At 44.9% G+C, this 18,873-nt stretch overlaps 2 protein-coding genes across 3 annotated transcripts in view; one reads left to right on the top strand and one right to left on the bottom strand.

Moving 5' to 3' along the window:
- Positions 1-1,413: 1,413 nt before the first annotated feature.
- Positions 1,414-7,525, bottom strand: leo1 (LEO1 homolog, Paf1/RNA polymerase II complex component). The gene is made up of 14 exons (XM_017440060.2): positions 7,378-7,525; positions 6,138-6,280; positions 5,766-6,049; positions 4,618-4,829; positions 4,230-4,334; positions 4,055-4,149; positions 3,829-3,977; positions 3,650-3,734; positions 3,479-3,573; positions 3,273-3,407; positions 2,618-2,753; positions 1,958-2,144; positions 1,783-1,880; positions 1,414-1,671 (listed from the first exon to the last, which is right to left on the bottom strand). The coding sequence occupies exons 1-14, from the start codon at positions 7,433-7,435 to the stop codon at positions 1,555-1,557; spliced, it is 1,899 nt and encodes a 632-aa protein (XP_017295549.1). The 5' UTR covers positions 7,436-7,525; the 3' UTR covers positions 1,414-1,554.
- A 2,172-nt stretch (positions 7,526-9,697) lies between these two features.
- The window catches only part of tmod2 (tropomodulin 2), a 16,209-nt gene continuing 7,033 nt past the window's right edge, over positions 9,698-18,873 (top strand). For both annotated transcript variants that reach the window (XM_017440072.3, XM_037979811.1), the window contains exons 1-3: positions 9,698-9,847; positions 14,561-14,785; positions 15,582-15,738. In XM_017440072.3, the coding sequence (XP_017295561.1) occupies positions 14,660-14,785; positions 15,582-15,738 (283 nt within the window). In that variant the 5' untranslated portion in view covers positions 9,698-9,847; positions 14,561-14,659. The remainder of the gene's footprint in view (positions 9,848-14,560; positions 14,786-15,581; positions 15,739-18,873) is intronic.

The following is an 18,873-nucleotide window of genomic DNA, read 5'->3' as shown; positions in this document are numbered from 1 at the left end:
GGACATTCAGCTCCACCGTCTCCTAATGTTCGCCTGCAGGAGGAAGGAGGTTAAAATGCTGCAGCCCTCCCCTCCATCTCACCCCTTCAGGCGGTGCTGACTGTAGCACTGCCCCCCCTCCTCTCTGTGTGTATCTGGGTTTACATAACACTGCAGAGAGCAGCCGACACACACATTTACATTCAGCACATTTAAATATTAAACTGCAGGCAGAGCTCTGAGCAGCAGGGAGAGGGGAACGGACCAGAACCGAGTGCACACGGGCCTGATCTGATCATGATGATGATGGGGGTGGGGGGTGGGGGGGGGTTAAGGCTCTCAGGTGTGATTTACCTCCAGCACAGAGGATCTGATGTAACTCTTATTTAAAAGGCTGGTTTGTTTGGTTTCCTGGTTGGCTGCAGCCTGATTTGTCTGGACGGGAGGTGTTTGTGAATGTGTGAGAGAGAGTGTGTGTGTGTGAGGGTGTGTGTGACACTGTGCGTCATTCTGGCAGCTGAACATGAATCAGTAACCGGGACTCGGCTGCTCTACATTCTCTTCTTGCTGCGAGGCTCAGAGGGATCGAGTCACAATACTGACCTCAGCCGACCTCTGACAGCTGACCGAGACGAACATCGACCCGATATTTACCAAATAATTACAGCTGATCCAACATCTGGACCTCTGACAGCTGACCGAGACAAATATCGATCAAATATTTACCAAATAATTACGGCCGAGCCAACAGCTGTGGGCTGTTTTCATCAGTACCAGAGTACAACGTTTAACAGGTCAGTGACCTGCGATCCAGCAGCTTCGTGCTGTACTGACCCCTACTCAGGATATTACTTAATACTGAGGTACTTTCTGGAGTACTTACAGGGTACCTGCTGTGCAGTATCTTGTTACCCTGACCCTCTGTTGGCGTCATCTCTCCAGTTCCTAATAACGGATTTATTGGAGCTCGGTGGGACATTCCTTATGACCCAACCCTGACCTGTGTGGAGGGTTCCTTGGTCTTCATGATGCCTCTTTACTCGGAGGTGTTTATAAACACATCATCTGACTGAACTCATTTTGCTGCTTCCTCAGTCTGCAGCTCATCCAGTTTGTTCTTTTTGTGCTCAGACAGAAAACTCGGAGAACGTTCCATCGACTGGGAGAACGTTCCACCTGTTCCCACCAGTTCCCACCCGTTCCCGCCTGTTCCCACCTGTTCCCGCCCGTTCCCACCTGTTCCCACCTGTTCCCACCTGTTCCCGCCCGTTCCCACCTGTTCCTACCTGTTCCCGCCCGTTGTGCGGTCCGTTCACCTGCCTCTGTCTCATCCGATCCGTTTGTTTGGAACCAGGACTAAATAATGGGTTTCATAATCTCACGACTGTGACTCATCCGTGATTCATGAAGTTCAAAGAAAAAAGAAAAAGTCACTGCAGTTACATAAGAAGCTTTTATTTCTCCCTGACCTCAGCTGTACACATCATAAACAAACAAACAAACACACACTCCCACACACAGGTCATAAGAAAATATACAAAACCAAAATCTGGTTATTTCTACACCATGATAAGATTATTCATCGTCGTCTTCCTCCTCCTCCTCCTCGTCACTGATGACATATTTCTTGGCCTTCTTCACGGTAGTTTCTTCATCATCCTCGGCCTTCCTCTTGCCCGACCCCTCGCCCTCCTGAGGAGCAGAGAGAAGGAGCGTCAGCAGCTTCCAGGTTGGAGTTTGTGATGATTCATGATGGGGAAGGTCACGCCGCCCCCTGTGTGTTCAGCAGGGAACTGCACCTACCTCATCACTGTCCAGCTTCTTGGCCTTCATCAGCCTCTGGGCCTTGTCTTCATCAGAGCCTTCGTCGCTGTCTGATGAGTAGATCCTGGCTCGCTCCTCTGGAATAAGGTTATGATCATGAACCAGCAGTTTATGTCGACGAATCGTTGAGCGGAGCTGATGGAACGTCTCGTACCTCTCAGGCCTCCCTTGTACTTGCTCTTGATGGCTGCCAGGCTGATGGCTTCCTCGCCCTCCTCGTCATCGTCGTAGCGATCAGGCTCCAGGTAGCTGCTGCTCAGACCCCTCTGGTGCTGCTTCTCCCTCATCCTCCTCTGCTGGGACTCTCTGCGGATGGAGGCTCGCAGACGCTCCTCCTCTTTCTGCCCGGAGACAAACTTCAGTTTCTCAGTCAGATTCAGAATGATGTAAACTGCTTGCAAAGGCTTTTCTTCTTTAAAAAACTCTATTTTAATGTTTAAAATGACATAATCCATGTTTTATATGAGTCATTAAAACTGGTCAGATTGGTTTAAACTGAGCTCAGGATTCAGGTGAAACGTTTTCGCTGCCCTGCACTCGTGCTCGAGCTCTGAACGTTTCTCTCGTCTGAACAAGCTGTACTTTTGAAGAAAAAGCTGCTTTGCTGCCTCCGTGTTGTTGTGATTAAGTTGTTTACTGGAAAACACGAGGATAATACGGGACACGCTGTCCCCGAGGACTCAGACTCAGACTGGAAGCGATGCTATCAGTGCTGCTTGTTTGGCTCGTCCTCAGAGCCGCATCCTGCAGGCACCGTCTCCCCTTCATGATGTCAGAGCTGCAGGTTACGGGCTGAACCGAACGCTGACGTTACCTTGATCATCTCGTTGCGATGAGACTCCGGATCTCTTCCAGCCATGGGAAGGATGCGGATCTTCTGCGTCTTGGAGCAGCGGTCGGCCAGAGACAGGGTCATCTTCCTGTGGGTGGCGCTGTCTGTGGAGTGGGGCCTGCAAACACATCAGAACCAGTTTAAAGCGTTATTCTTTTACTCTTTTATTAATTAACACTAAAAACAAAGAAGATTCTGCAGGTTTTGTTTTCTATATGAACATTTTTAACGTTTCCCCAGGAATGAATCGTCTCTGTTCTAAAAGATTTTACAGAAAAATCCTCCTAAACTGTCTTTTCTCCTGGAAAGGATTCGGTTCCGACACTTAAAGCTGCTTTTAAGTAAAAAGAAGAAAGTTTTCTGAACAGTTTGTGGTCTGAGAGCAGCTTTGGCTCTAATCCTCAAATCAAAAACAATCGTGATGTTTTGTCCTGGAACCAGCGGGACCGCTGGACACCAGGGCAGGTTTGGACTTGTGGTCTGTGTGACCCGGCGCCACTAAGAGGCTTACCTGGGCAGCTTGGACGAGATGATCCAGGGGCTTATGGCGTAAGGAACATTTCTACACAGAGCCTGATGAAGGCTGCCATTATTGTGTGGAATTATGGGTAATTACGGAGGGTGACCGGGGGCTTGCCTGAATGTGAGTTTGGTTTTGAAGACGGCCTGTCCCTGCAGTCCGGTTCCCTGTCGAATGAACAGGTGGTTGTGGTCTCCCTGCAGAGGAGCTTTGTAAACATCGAACACCTCGTTCCCCAGGTGGAGCGACATGCTGCGGCGAGAACAGGACGTTTAAAGACACGTCAGACACAGAAGACGCCACGAGTCCAACACGAAGCCCACCTGCCGTCAGACCACTTCACAATGCGAGCGTTGCTCTCTCGTGTTTCGTTCCCCTCCTCGTCTCTCTTCGCTCGCCACCTGATTGTGTTTTCCACCTGCGGAGGATAAATCAAACCGTGTCAGAGTTACAGTCAGACTGTTTGGTCATTCTGTTATTTCTGTGGCTGTGACCTTCAGTTTGAGTCTGGTCCGCCCCTCCTCATCCAGCATTTCTTCATCCTCAAACTCGTCTTCGTAGTACTGAGGATCGAAAGGCCTGCACACGTCCAATCAGGACAAAGAAAAGCTTTTAAGGTTTTATTCTTTAAATGATTAGTTACAGTATTTTTCTCCAGGGTTGGGGCTCTGACCTGGGCTCCACAGACAGGAAGTTGGGCAGCTTGACAAAATAAAGGTCCGATCCCAGATCTGTGCTAACTTTTGGGATTTCCACTTCGATTCGAGTTTCGGGCGCAGGCTCCTCCTCTGCCTGCTCCCCCTCCATCCCATCCTCTCCGTCCTTCACAGAAACACAGGTTCATTTCAACCGCGAGACACCGGATGGGCTCAGCGGGACACAGGAGGAGAGACAAATACCAGAGGTTGTCCCGGGGTGGGGGGCTTCTCTGCATCACTGTCTGAAGAGATGTCGTCGGCTTCTCCGAACAGATCGTCAGCTGCAGTTTTCTTTGCTGCAGAAAGGAAGAAACGTTCACTGACGTAAAGAGAAGCAACAAAGCGACGAACCCAGAAAAAGAGGAACTCTTCTCACGTTTCTCCGTCTCCCCGTCGCTGTCTGAATCAGAGTCTGACGCAGCTTTCGCTTTGGTTCTCTGCCTGATGAACTCGTCCTCGCTGTCGCTGCCCTTTGCAGACTCTGGAGAAGAAAAATCAAACCCAAGACCAACTGTCAGGCACGGTGGTGGAGGGATGATGGTTTGGGGATGTGTTGGACCATAAAACACCAAGCTGGGGGTCTTAGGATGATGGTGGGATAGTTTTAGCTGAAAGCTGTTGAAGCTGATCATCAGAGTTAAAGTTTTCAGCTCTCTGCTGCTGGTGGTATTTTTAAAGTACTTTGTAGTAAAAACTACATGTTGTGTAGTTTTCAGAATAAAACGCTTTAATGTTCAGGGAATTAATCCAACAGATTAAAGCACCTGACTTCCTGTTCCTCGGCCCCTCGTCCTCAGAGTTCTCTCTGTCTTCATCAGAGTAGTGACGCTTCTCCTCCTCGTCCTCCGACTGGTCGCTCTTAGCTCCTCCCCCTCCCCACTTCTCGTCGTCTGATTGGTTCTCCCTGCCCGACGCGTCCCCTTCGGAGTGAGGGGTGCCCGGCCCCGACTGTGGAGTCCCGGGATCGCTGCGAACACTTGTCCCAAACAAGGACACAAAGACAGACAGAAAAACATCCCAGTGAGTCAGATCAGCTGCAAAGATAAATTCTACAAGTAAACAAAGATTCAGTCGGTTAAATTTTACCAACAGATTTCTTCTGTTTCATCCTTAAGTTTTGTTCTGCAGAGGAAGAGACGCTTTAGGACCCTGAAGGTGTCCTGTTAGCTTTAAATGAAGGACTGAGGGCTGGACTTATTGTCTCAGGTTGGTTGTTAGGATAACTGGAAGCTGAGTCCAAACTCAGACAGATTCCTGTTTTTACGGCACGGCGTGACATCCTGCTGAACGATGGCTCCGCCTTCACGCTCTGCTCAGCGTGTCCGTTTTCAGATTTCTGTCATTTTCAGCTCAAAGTACAAATATTTCTTGTAAGTTTACACAAAGTTTAGACAGCAAAGGGCTCAAACCTTCTTCAACAAAGCTTTGTAAACTAAAACTCCTTGTATGAATTATGGCTAAGCTAACTTTAGACCCATCAGGATCCAAAGGTTTCCAGCAGAACTTTCATGTCCCGACACCAGGAAACGGATCAGGAGCAGAATTATGGATCTGAAGATGCAGCCGACTGCAAACAGTTCAAGCTGCTTTAATTTACTCTGAAAGCAGATTAAACTTTATGTAAAACACAACTTTCAGCTGTTTGAATTCAATCTAAACTGTAAAAAAGAAAGACTGCATTGGATAAAACATTAAACTTGGTGTTTAAAAAAGATGAAGTTTGCTGTGATTGTGAGCAGTTATAAAGAAGGTAAACTGAAGAAAACTATAAATAGTTTACATGAAGAGAACTCTGCTTGTTTAATCGATTCATTTTTAAATGTTTAATTGCTGGAAATGAAAGAAATGGCAGTAAAAGAGTAAAAGGACACATTTTTGTTCTTTTTAAACCTGAGCGGTGGATCTGTGCTACCTTCTGTCTGAACGAGCGCTGCCCCGTTCGGATCGAGGGCTCCCGGCGCCGGACGCTCCGCTGCTTGCCGGGCTCCCTCCGCCCGACCTGTTGCCCATGTCGTCCTCGTCGTCGTCTCGCTGGTCGCGCTCCGACCCGCTGTGCTGCTCGGCGTCGGAGTGGTCGTTCTCCCCCTGGTCGGAGTGCATGCTGGCGTCCGACTGGTTCCCCGAGCGCTCGGACTGGTTGTCGCTGCCGCTGCGCTGACTGCGCTGCTCATCCTCGCTGTCGTCCCCAAACAGCTCCTGTCAGAAAGAAGGGACAGCAGGAACTAACCAATCAGCTTCTAACTCATTCACTTCCTGCCTGATGAAAACAGAACTGAGCTCTGACCTTGTTCATGCTGGGCTTCCCCGCCTCGTGCCCTTCATCGTCTTCCTCATCATCATGCTCCCTCTCGCTCTCGCTGCCCGAGACGTTGCTCGCTGATCGAGGTCTCTCCTGCTCCGAGTCTGAAGCCGAGCCAGAACCAGATTCTGTGACGGGATAAAGCAGAAACAGGTTTAATAATCTGTGAATGACTCCAGCTGTTTCCTCTTCAGGGGTCTCCACAGCAAGTCCTCTTCCTCCATCTAACTCTGTCCTCTGTGTCCTCTGTCCTCCACGTCCTCTCTAACTGCATCCATATCTGTCCTCTTTGTCTCTAACATCCTTCTGTCCCTCCTCTGGACATGTCCAAACCATCTCAGTCTTTATCTCCCAGTCCTCCAACCTGTGCTGGACCTCTGATGTCCTCATTCCTGATCCTGTCCATCCTCGTCCCTCCCAAGGAGAACCTCAACATCTTCAGCTCTGACACTTCCTGTTCTGTCTCCAAACCAAACAACATGGCTGCTCTCACCACTGTCTGGAAACCTTTCCTCTGACCTTTGACCTTTGCTGCCACCCTTTTGTCTTCATCCTGCTGGACTCTTCTTCACCTCTTCACCACACTCCCTGTTCTCCTGGACAGTGGACCCTCAGTCCTGGACATTTGTCCCATTCCACCATATTTAAGTTACACAAACTGAAGTCAGAACTCAAGCTGCTGTGTCTGTTTACATTAAGTGCGTACCCACATTTCAGACTAGCATAAATGGCGTAAACTCACTCAAACTGCTCTACTTGGTTTAGTTCACAATAAACGGTTTGTTTAGCTGTCTAAAACAAATGGAAAAGTGTTTTTAATAAAAATGCATTCTATAATATAGTTCTAAAACCTGATGTTCTTTGAAAAAAGCAGGATTGTGATCGTGATCATTTAGCCTTTTCATTTTACTTTATATTATCTTTTAATTTATGCTAAACTAAACTCTGAGCTCCACAATATATTTATTATTGTTTCACATCCGGATGAAAAACGACTTTTTAATTAGCTTTAATTTAACACATTTGTTGTTTTGAGTGATTTAAAGCTTAGTTTTTTTAATTTAGAAATCCTCAAATCGTTTTATTGAATTCATGCACAGAGATGAAGCATTCGAGTTTCACTTTTACCGATTTTATTTAGTTAAATTTCAGATTTTATTTTTAATTCTTAAAACCTCGGACACGTTAAAGAGAAACTTTGTGTGGCTGTGAAACAATAAATCACCTCTTTGGTCGTTGTCGCTGTCTCCATCACTGCCGAACAGCTCGTCCATGTCCGCCATTTCTCCCAAACTGCTGGAAGCGGCGACCCACCGGAAGTGAAACCCCGGGACGTGTTTTACTTCCGGGGTGACGTAGTGACGCACTTCAGCCAGCAGGAGGCGGTGTGCGGCACTGTCAGCAGAGAACAGAGATCTCTGAACCTGAAACACTCAGGAGATTATAACACATTTAAAGGTGTTCCGCCTTTAAATTGGTACATTTTAAGATTCTTTTTTAAATGGGAGATAAAAGTAAAGCGTTTAAAAGGAATAATTTGATTCTTTAGGCATTTATTTCATAAACAAATGCTGTATTTTTACATTTTTCCCCTCTGATCCAAAAACACTCCTTTTTGTATGAAGAGTTTAACTAATCTAACAACACAAAAGCCCAACATTTCTGTGAACATACTAACAGACTTTTTCTGAGTAATTTGTTTTCTTGAAATTTAACTTTGTTTATTCTGTTGTTTGTTATTTAATAGTTCCTGGTGTCATATTGTTGCTCAGTTAATCACCAAATGCTTATTCTTCCTCTGTTATAATGTCCCTCATCTTCTTTATTTTGTAATTTAATGTTTAAAATATTTTAAAACAGCTTTGAAAAACATTTTTCCTCGCATAAAGATCATTGCAATACCCAATTTGTTAAGAAGACTTGGCAAAATAAAAGGGATGCTTAAAAAATCATAATAAATCTTTAAATCTCTGTCAGTAATGTGTTAGACTGAACATAAAACAGAAACAGGCTCGTGGGCATAAATGTCTTCAGGTGAGCTCTGAGCATTGTAAAGAGCCTGTTTTTGTTCTTGTTTTTTTTACATTTTCTCTTTAATAAATTCTTGTCATCCACCTGAATTCATCTAGATGATATAAATGTTTTAAAATAGGGCCTACATCTCTTCACAGGTTTCTGTTTCTGAGGAATCTTGTTACAACCTCATATTATCTGAAATGAGTCTTTCACAAAAACAGAGTATAACTAAGTAAGAGAAAAAAAACGGCCTGAAATTATACCTTATTTGTAATTTTACACATGAATTATGAAATGTGCTCATTTAAGGTGCAGTCAGACATTTTTACATGTTCTAGGTTTTACACTCAGTTTTTCTTATCAAAAGTCAGAGTCTAAAGGTGTTTTACTTTCTGCAGATTACAACACCCTCTTAGATAAAATACTGATTCAGGACTAAATTGTACAAATTAACTTGATTTAAGAATTTATTATTGGACAAATAGCACCTAAGTTGATCAATCAATCAACTTTTATTTGTATAGCACTATTACACACAATAAATTGACCAAAGTGCTTCACAGGTAAAATAGTGAAATAAAGAAATAAAAACACAGGAAAAAATAAGCAATAAAAGCAGAAAGAAATAGTAACATAACCGTCCTAAAGCTCGAGCTCCCCAGATCTAAAAGCCAAGGACAGCAGGTGAGTTTTTAGAAGAGATTTTAAATCACCCAAGCTTAAAGACAGCGGAGGTTTTTCCACAATTTAGGAGCTACATCTGAAAAAGCTTGATCTCCTTTTGTCACCAGTTTAGTTTTTGGGACAACTAAAAGCTTTTGTTTTTCAGATCTCAGCATCCTCCAAGGATTACATTTATGTAAAAGATCAGTGAGGTAAGTTGGTGCCAGACCACATAATTTTTTAAAAACCAAAAGAAAAATCTTAAAAGTGATTCTAAAAGACACATGCAGTCAGTGTAAAGAGGATGAAATAGGGATGACACGCTCACAATGTCTTTGGACAAGCTGAAGATGACGGAGAAGGTTCTGGCTGATTGGTCATTTAACTGCCTTCTAATGTCATTAAAACAAAATGCAAACATTTATGAAACCATTCTGAGTTTTAAAAATAATATGCTAGCCTTAATGTGAGTAACATTAACCTAAAATGAGGCATTTAAAAAGGTTCTTCTTTCTTTTAAAATAATAATAAATGTGAACATTTTAAATTTCCTTTAATTTTTCTGCTCAGCAGGCCTGAACAGCAGAAACATTTCATGATCCTCTCATTAGAAAATGGTTCTATTTGATTATTTATTGCAATAAAACCCCTGAACACAGATGAATCACAGCTCTGAGGACTCTGTACTGAATTTATGAGTTACAGAGGATATATATATATATAGTGGGGTGGGGTAATGGCTCCACACTGTTTCAGAGCCCGAGGGAACCTTAAATATTATATTTTATGTATGAAGAGCCCCAGGGCGGGACGAATGATCCCATTGGCTCACTCTCGGCATCCTCTCTTTCTATTGGCTGTGCCTGACGTCACTCGGGGAACTCCTCGGCTCTGTCTTCCGGCGTTACCGCCCTTGGGTTGGACTGAGAAAGCCGCACCGAAGCAGCTGCCTTCAGTTGGAGCACCGCGGCTGCTTTTCGGAGCTTTGCCCTCATCGAGGACGGTTTTAAGCTCAGGTAAGGAAGCAGGTAGATCTGCGCGGGCTGAAACTACCACGAGGATCCAGGGCATTTTAACCCGCTGTCACGGTGTTCCCGTAGCTTTAGCCGAGCGGCTAACGTTAGCTTGTTAGCCTCCACATTTCATCCATCATCGCGGTGAATACTGCTGCATCCAGCCGACTTACCAGGGAGAGAGTCCCGCAAATGGCCTTCTGCTTAAAGCGGGGGGTGTTTTTCTTTTATGCTCACTCAGATTAACACGTTTCTTGTCATCTTAAAGTCATAAATATGTCATTAAAACTAACGCTGTCCGATAAAACGACTACATGAGTGAAGTTAGCAGCAGCCCAGCCTTTCTGATTTGAGACTTCAAGATGATTTAAAGCAAGTTTTGCTTCTTCTAGTTGCATCACTGTGTTTTGTGTTGATATGCTGCCCATCCCTGTGAGACAGTCAGTGAGACATGCGTGTCCTCTGTCTGTCTGTTTGTTTGACTAAGACAAGAGTTTCTGTAGTTCCAGGAGCTGACTCACTCCGGGGGCAGGAGAGGTCGGTTCAGGCAGATTTACTGGTTGTTCAGGAGGTGTAGGGACAGCCAGCCTGCTGACACACTCTCTGTGAGACATGTCCTGTCTTCACAGGGACAGTTTGACCTACAGACTCAGCTGTGAATGAAGGGTGTGGTCCAGATCTCCAGAAAGGGATTTAAATGTAACACCCAGGAGGCCTTCCTGGGGCTGCGAGCCAGGTGTTGTAACCCGCTGGAATGCTGTGGTGATAAAACTCACAACTCTTCTGACAGATAAATACGCTTCGTTTATTTTGTTTATCCGCATACCTTTCACTGGATAGTGAAACCTGGCTGTGAGCCAGAGGAGAGAATGTCATCATGAAGCTTTCTTAATCCTGCATCTTTATTATTACTATTATTATTAATTTCTCTTCTCTGCCGACACATCCCGACCTGGAATCTGTCCTCATTAAACCTTCATGTGGGTGTGCACACCAGGGAAATATACAAATCATGTGGGTTTGCCCCACTTCCTGTCTGGCCTTTGTCAAGTTTTGCGCAAGACTTAGAAACATGATTGTTTGTCTTTGTGTTGAACATAAAGGTTGTTTTAAATCTGACGTCTGTAAAACAACAAAAGGCTGTAAGAGTCAGAAACATCTGGAGGAGCTTTTATAACTAATTCAGTTAATTCTCAGCAGGTCAGTCAGATAAAAAGAGCTTTTAGAGGCTGAAGATGGGCAGAGGTTCACCAGCTGACAGGAAGTGTCTGAGAACAGAGGAACACTTTCACAATAAAGGTCCTGAATCAAAGACTCTGAATCTCCATCATCTCCAGATCATAACATCATCAACAGATCTGAAGAATCTGTAGAAACCTCAGAGGTCAAAGGTCAAGGCTGGTTCTGGAACACTGTCTGTAAACACAGTTCACCGTGCCGTCCACAAATGCTGCTTAAAGCTCTATCAGGCAAAGAAGAAGCCAGATGTGAACAGATGTGTCTCCTCTGGACCAAAGAGGAGAACTGTTCTGAGGTCAGCCTGCCTCTCTGATGGTATGGGGGTGCATTAGTCCAGGTTTTAGAACAACATCTGCTCCCATCCAGGACTGTTGAACAGACAGAATGGGACAACCTCAGGTCCAGATGTTTACAGACTGATGGCAGAAGAAGATGAGATGCTTCAAACATCTGGAACATCTTTAAACAGACGAGTTGCTGCCAGCAGATTCAGAATGACCTGATTTTAATTTCTTAGTTTCTACATCTGATCTGTTTACTGTGAATACAATCTGGGATCATTTCTTTCTGTTTTAATTTACTTTTTACACAACGTCTCAACGTTTCCTGACTGGAGGCTGGACTTCAGACGAGGTCCTCCATCTGTTTTCTATCATTTCTGCACTTCTGAACACAGAACCCATCAGGGAGAGTAAAACTGGAGAAGAGGAGGGAGGAGGAAGAACGGAGCAGCGTCCCAGCGGTGGAGCTGGGCTGTTCTAACAATAGATGGAACATTGTTCTGTCAGAACACAAGTTCTGCTTCCTGGATCATCTTTAAAAGAGCTTTTATTTTTGGTTTCCTGTCTCTAAAGTCTGAATGGCTCAGGGAAACTGGATACTTGTTGAAAAAATGTCTTTAACGTCGTTGAACTTTTACTGACGAGGGTCACACGGATATCTGAGATGAAAGAAGCTTTAAGTTTTGAGGATTAGACCGTTTAACTTCAGCTGACGTGTTTCCTGTTTGTGACAGATTTCAGGTCAGGATTTTAATCAGTCGACTTCCAGGGGTTCTTGGAAAGACGGAGTTTGGTTTTAGGTTTTTCAGCTCTGGATAAGTTTGGAGAAATGAAAACAGAATACAGGGAAACATTAATATTTCCAAACTTTATTGATTTATTTTAACGTTTTTGTTGTTTCTAAAAGATTTAATTGAACGTTTTAAAAGTTGCTCAGACACGATGAGCACTTTTTCACGTTTTATGTAAATAATCAAGCTTTCAGTATTTTTGTTTTGATTGAGAACCTTTTGAACCAACTTGTGGCCCAGGGGCCAAAAAGTGGCCCTTGAAGGATCTCCATCTGGTCCTGAGGTCTGAATTAAACATCTTAGACTGAAGTAGGTTAAAGAAGTCTGGTTTGTCATTGTTTAAAGTTAAATTTTTCGCAGTTCAGTACATGGCTCTTTGTCTTCCTGTCCCTTTATGCTCTTAAATAATGTTATAAATGTTTGATAATATAAACACTCACAGGAAACTTACAGAAAAGACTGAACCGCTCACAGAAATATGAATCTTTGAGGCTGGGAAAGTGTGGAAGTGTATGAAGGAAATGTGGAGGAACCCTGACGTTTATATTGGTTCTTTATCTGTTTTGAAGTCGAGAGGAACCAGGAAGACTCCGTCCCATCAGATGGAGTTTGGTTGTTTGTGAGGCGTTCAGGAGCCTGACTCAGAGAAGGAAAGCTGATCTGCTGTATTATTGGCTTGGAGCCATCTGCTGTTGTCCTGAAGGATTAGGAGAAAGGAATCGATCAGGCTGGACTAATGGATCCTCTGAGTGTCTCCACCTCATCATCATCATCATCTTCATCCTGTCTGCGTGCTCCATTACTCCTGGAGCACAAACTGCTGACGGCTGTAGGACGGTGTTCATGATGCGTCACGGTTCTCCTCTGCGCCACATTTCTGTCTCTGTAAACAAGCTGAAAACTAGAAAGAGCTGCAGATAACGTGCCGAGAGTCCAACCTGTTCCTGGAAGGCAGCGCGGGTGACTGCTGGTGTGTTTGCATCATGCAAAGGAAGGTTTATCCTTCTAAGGTGGACGAGACGGCTTCAGTCTGAAAGGTAGAACTGACTCTTTGTCTCATGCTCTTCGTTTGGGCATCATTTTACACCTGAACCATGAGGCTTTGTGACCAGTTTAGAGCTGTTAAGTTTTGAAAATCACAGCTTATATTTGTTTGTAAAGCTGTATTCTTAGCCTCTCGCAGTGTTTTGTTGCCCACCTCAGCAGCTGGAGTTCACCAGATTTAAACCAGGTTTCAGTAGTTTTAAAACCCAGACGTTTGGGGCTCTGATGTTTCTATCAGAGGGGATATCCTGCAGGTAAAACACTTCCTACACCCCCTGAGACGGGTGTCTCAGACTAGTTTATGTTCCAAACTGAAGTGACTCAGACAGTGACAGACATTTGGAGACTCCCTCCCTCCGTCCCGTTTTAAGATTATACTCTGAGAACGGTTGTGTTTTCAGGGCTCCGGGCTGAGATCAGTACATTCATGTGTTCATGTGCTCTGATGAAGTTATGTCATCTGAGCTCCGCTTTAGAAACGCTCCTGTTTGACTCTGATTACTTCAGACTGACTCGGGGGGGCCAGGGGAGGAATCAGTCCCGGACGAAGCAAAGACTGTAGAGACAAGGAGGTGAACAGGAGGAGACACAAACCTGCCCCTCGAATGGTTTCCTGGAGTACCAGTACCGGCCCTTGACCCGGCGGTTGGGAACCCCTGCTTTAAACCGTTTGAGTTCAGACAGATTTATATTCTGCACCATTTTCAGTTGGCAACAAGGATTCTCAGCTCAGTTAAGGTTATTTAACACCAAACACAAGCTCTGTTTTTAGTATTTTATTTGATTAATCTTTGTTTAATCAGGTAGATCTCACTGAGATTAAGAAGAATGGCAGCAGCACAAACATCATAAAATAACTTCATAATAAACAGCAGCAGTAAAAGAAAACTAACACACAAACCCAACATGGGTTCTGTAAAACCGACAGGAGACGGTCCTCTGAGGGAACTGCAGATAAATGCTCAGGATCAGAAGGAGAAACACCATCTGCGGATCGTCCTGCAGGCGATCTGCAAACCATGACATCATCCTCAGGTCCGGTCTGTGGCGTGGGAGAGGGAGCTGAACGCCGTCAGTCCGCTGAAGTTTATTTAATCTTAACGAGAGCTTTCAGTCTCTGAGGAGAATCAAATATTCACATCATCTGCGTCCACGAGGTGCTGGCTGTTCAGGGACAAGTCAGATGATCTGTTGGAGCCTGAAGAAGTCGGGCTTTTGTTCCAGATGTTGCGTCACTGCAGAGCCAGCTGTTCCTCAGCCTATTGTTCCTCAGAGATGAGATAATTGTTGTTTACTTCACTGTGGAGTCAGATTTTACTGTTTGTAGACACGAACTAACACGATCCTCCTCCTCTCCTCAGGTATCCCTCGTACCCGACCAGGACCGGGACCAGGACCAGGACCAGGACCAGCGTGGCTGCAGTTTGCTGATCAGTGTTTCTGAGCTAGCTTTAGCCACCATGGCGCTGTCGTTCAAGAAGGACCTTGGGAAGTACAAGGACATCGATGAAGATGAGATCCTGGGGAACCTGTCAGCGGAGGACCTCAAACAGCTGGAGATGGCCCTGGAGGAGATGGACCCTGAGGTCAGTGAGGGCTGGAGGAACTTCCTGGGTTAGCAAATAACTAAACTTTCTCTAAAGGGCTCCATCTACTGAGCGTCCGTCCACTGAGGACACATCAAGCTCCAGAGACAGAAAAGTCTTAGTTCAGTTACAGATTTTATCTTTGGTAGTTTCAGCCCGATCAGAGGTCAGGAAACACGCTGATGTTTGGATCTCCTGTTAGTCGAGTCAAACGCTGAGCCTACAGTGGAAAACAAAACAAACTGTTTGGTTTCAGTAGCTGCGGGCTGACTTGGCAAAGGTTTCCAGGTTTGCCGACGTCCTTGTTCACCGTCGGCAGGTTTTCACTCAAACTGCTCCACGACCGGTTGTTTCTGATCCAAACACGGATCCAGTTAAACTGGTTCTCAGGAGAATGAAGGTTTTGGAATTTAAACTCTCTTTGTTTTATGGAGCAACAAGCTAAAAGTTGAGGAGAGAAGCGAACTGAAGTTTTGATTTTGAGGCTGGAATCGATCCGCTGCTGGCTTCAGCCGAACCCGTCCGTTTATCTGCTGAGTGTAAATCCAAACCAGAATATCGTCTTCATCACTGACACTTCAGCTCTTTCTGTAGGCAAACAAACAAACAAACAAACAAACAAACAAACAAACAAACAAACAAACAGCTGGTGGTCGGCAGCCGGTCATAAAGTTTTAATTTCAGAAGGCTGTTCTGAGCTCATCTTTATCTGCTGAACATCCGGTTTGATCTGCTGCATGAGGTTAAATATGAAACGTTTGGTTTATTTGAGGTTTTGTGTTTTTCTCCTCCTCAGAATGCTCTCCTTCCAGCCGGGTTACGGCAGAAGGATCAGACCTCGAAGGAAGCTACCGGGCCGTTCAACCGGGACCGTCTGCTGAAGTACCTGGAGAAAGAAGCCATGGAGTATAAGGACAGGGAGGACGTCGTGCCCTTCACCGGAGAGAAGAAAGGTCCGTTCTCCTTCATTAATAAAAACACGGGAACATGATGAGGCTCTGCTGTTTCCTGAGGGTTGCCATCGTTCTTACCGGGTTTTTTCATTCAAATCTGATAAAGAAAAGAGAGAATGAGACAATCTGCAGAATTCAGAATCCCAAGATAAAGGCTTAAAAACTGTCTTAATAAGAAACATCTGCTTTAATCTTTAACTGTTTGGGAAAGGGACAGTTTGCCCTGAATTCAACAGATTTTCTGCATTTCTTTGTTGTCTTTACAACAAAAATATGAGCTTATGTGATTATTCTAGATTAAATCTGAAGAATTAATCAGATTTTTAAAAACGAACTCCTGCTTCTGCTCTATTTTTGACTGATATGTAAGATTTGAGGCTGAATTAAAAGAAGTGAAGTGCTTTAGAGCAGCTGAAATCAGGACACAGAAGTGTTACAGAGTCACGGAGCGTCTTTATTTCCACAGTGAAAAGCTGCAGGACAGTTTCGTCCCGTGCTTCGTTTCTAACCGTTATCACATGTTGGGCCTGGGTTTGTCAGGACGTGTGGCTTCATGTTGTTCTGTCTGCAGATTTTATTATTCCTCATCTGCTCGAAGCTTCTTCAGGGTTTCATCTGTTGAAACGGAGGATTTTTACTCCTTTCATGCCCTTCTCTCCTGTAATCCTGCTCTGCTCTTTGCTGTTTAACAGTTAGTGACAGAAACCTGACTGAGTTTGACATTAAAGTTTATAAATATCTTGAGGGGAGGAGAGCAGGAAATGGTTTACCGTCAGGTTCTGGACACGTTTAATAAAAGAAAGTTACTTTTAAAGCTCTGATCAGAACCAGGAGGGTTCAGCAGGAACATCACATGACCTTCTGTCTTCCTGCCAGGTTTGAATCAAATCTGATTGTTTTATTCAAGTCTGAAACTTTACTCTCCTTGTGTCTAAAAATGCCTCAGCTTGTTTTTCTCCGAGCTGAAACCCAAGCTTTCTGTTGTCTTTTATATTTATCCAGTTTTCACCAGAAGCAGGAATGCAAATCTGAGCCTTATTTGAATGAGCGGCGTCTCATTAATGTCCACTCAGATTGAGTTTAAAGGCAGTTAGGTTGGCTTGTCGTTGAGGAAGTTTATTTTATTTATTTCACATTAATGTAATGAGTAAAACAAACTCTGACAGCAGATCCAGACTGGATTGTTGCTGAAAAGTGAAAACGAGGCACCGGTTCTGTTCCAACATGTTCTGCTCTCATCATCATCGCTTCTTTGGATAAGATGAAAAGGAGCTTTTATTTTTATTTTATTTATGTTTTCTGTGACATGATGGTGGGAAATGAAGTGAGATCTCCTGAGGTTTAAAAGCTGCTCCGTCTCTGCAGAGGAAGTATGGAGTTTACATCTCTCCCTGAGATAACCGCAGTAAACTACACTCTGTGTGTGTGTGTGTGTGGGTGTGTGCGTGTGTGTAATTGCCTCCTATGACAGCATGGAAAACATTGTGACGGTGGTTCTGAGGAATGTAGCTGCTCCTCTTGTTATTTTCACCCCCTGCTGATAAATATTGGGCTTTCCGTGTCTGAGCCCTTTTTGTTCAATAATAAGCAAACTGTCAGCGGAAAACTGCAGGTTTTGTAACCGCTGCAGCCGTTTAACCACTTAGTTTCACTGTAGTGGGTCACTTTTGTACAGTAGAAGGATGTTTTGATGGTTCAGTTTCTGTGACTGAAGCAGATTATTTGTGTTTCTGACTCGGTTCTTGGTGGAGAAACCTTTGTTAGTAAAATGTTTCTGGTCTCCAGGTCTGCACACACGTCAGGGGGGATTGTGGCCCACTCCTCTTTACACAAACCCTCTAAGTCCTTCAGCTTTGTTGGATGTTCTGAAGGACCTTCATGTGTTTCTTCTTTAGCTCCTCCTCTGCTGCCTCGGCGGGTCATTCGGGTCGTGACCCGTCCAGCTTCAGGGTTCTTGGCCCAGACCGTGTCGTCCTGTAACCTTCATGAAAAAACGTCTCCAAACCAGTTCTTGTCTGTGGAGATGAAGTTCTTCTCCTCCAACCAGCTGGTTGAGTAAAGTTTGGTCTCATCGGTCCACAAACATTCTCTGAGTCCTTCAAATGTTCTTTGGCTAACTTCAGACGGGCCTGTCTTTGGACTGTCTTCAGCAGGGGGACAGGCCTGTCTTTGGACTGTCTTCAGCTGGAGGACAGGCCTGTCTTTGGACTGTCTTCAGCAGGGGGACAGGCCTGTCTTTGGACTGTCTTCAGCTGGAGGACAGGCCTGTCTTTGGACTGTCTTCAGCTGGAGGACAGGCCTGTCTTTGGACTGTCTTCAGCTGGAGGACAGGCCTGTCTTTGGACTGTCTTCAGCAGGGGGACAGGCCTGTCTTTGGACTGTCTTCAGCAGGGGGACGGGCCTGTCTTTGGACTGTCTTCAGCTGGGGGACAGGCCTGTCTTTGGACTGTCTTCAGCAGGGGGACGGGCCTGTCTTTGGACTGTCTTCAGCAGGGGGACAGGCCTGTCTTTGGACTGTCTTCAGCAGGAAGGGTCACATGACCCTGAACAGAACCGGGCAGGTGTGTTTGTTCTGTGTTTCTGCGGCCGTCTCCTGTAGGGGTTGTGTTTGCTGCAGCAGCTTCGGGTCCTGATGACTTGTGGGATCCTGACAGCGTGTGAATGCTGCCTGACAGCCATGTTTACTGTTTGCTGGCTTTCAGGAAGTGCCAAAGCCCCCACCAGGGACGGCCTGGAAGGAAGTGAGAGAGGGAGGGTCCCTTCTTGGACTGCTTTTATTTAGGAAGACGGGCGACAAACTGTACAGTTAACATGTCGTCTCCTCAGCGGCGGACTTTAAATCAGACTCCAGTAATTGTCCCGTTTCTTCCTTTGGTTTCGCTTGTTCGGTTGCCATGGCAACACTGTCCCGGTCAGGAACATTACTGATATTATGAGCTGGCAGGAACAACAGTGAGACAAATAAAACCCTGTTTTCTTAATCTGTAAACATTTAGGTTAAACTCAGAAGTACAGGTGCTGGTCATAAAATTAGAATATCATGAAAAAGTAGACTGATTTCAGTAATTCCATTTAAAAAGTGAAACTTGTATATTATATTCATACATTACATACAAACTCATATATTTCAAATGT

The sequence above is a fragment of the Kryptolebias marmoratus genome, linkage group LG15 (genome assembly GCF_001649575.2).
Source record: "Kryptolebias marmoratus isolate JLee-2015 linkage group LG15, ASM164957v2, whole genome shotgun sequence".
NCBI classification, from domain to species: Eukaryota; Metazoa; Chordata; class Actinopteri; order Cyprinodontiformes; family Rivulidae; genus Kryptolebias; species Kryptolebias marmoratus.
The sequence above is the reverse complement of the archived record's forward strand: the minus strand, read 5'-3'. Positions and strand labels throughout refer to the sequence as shown.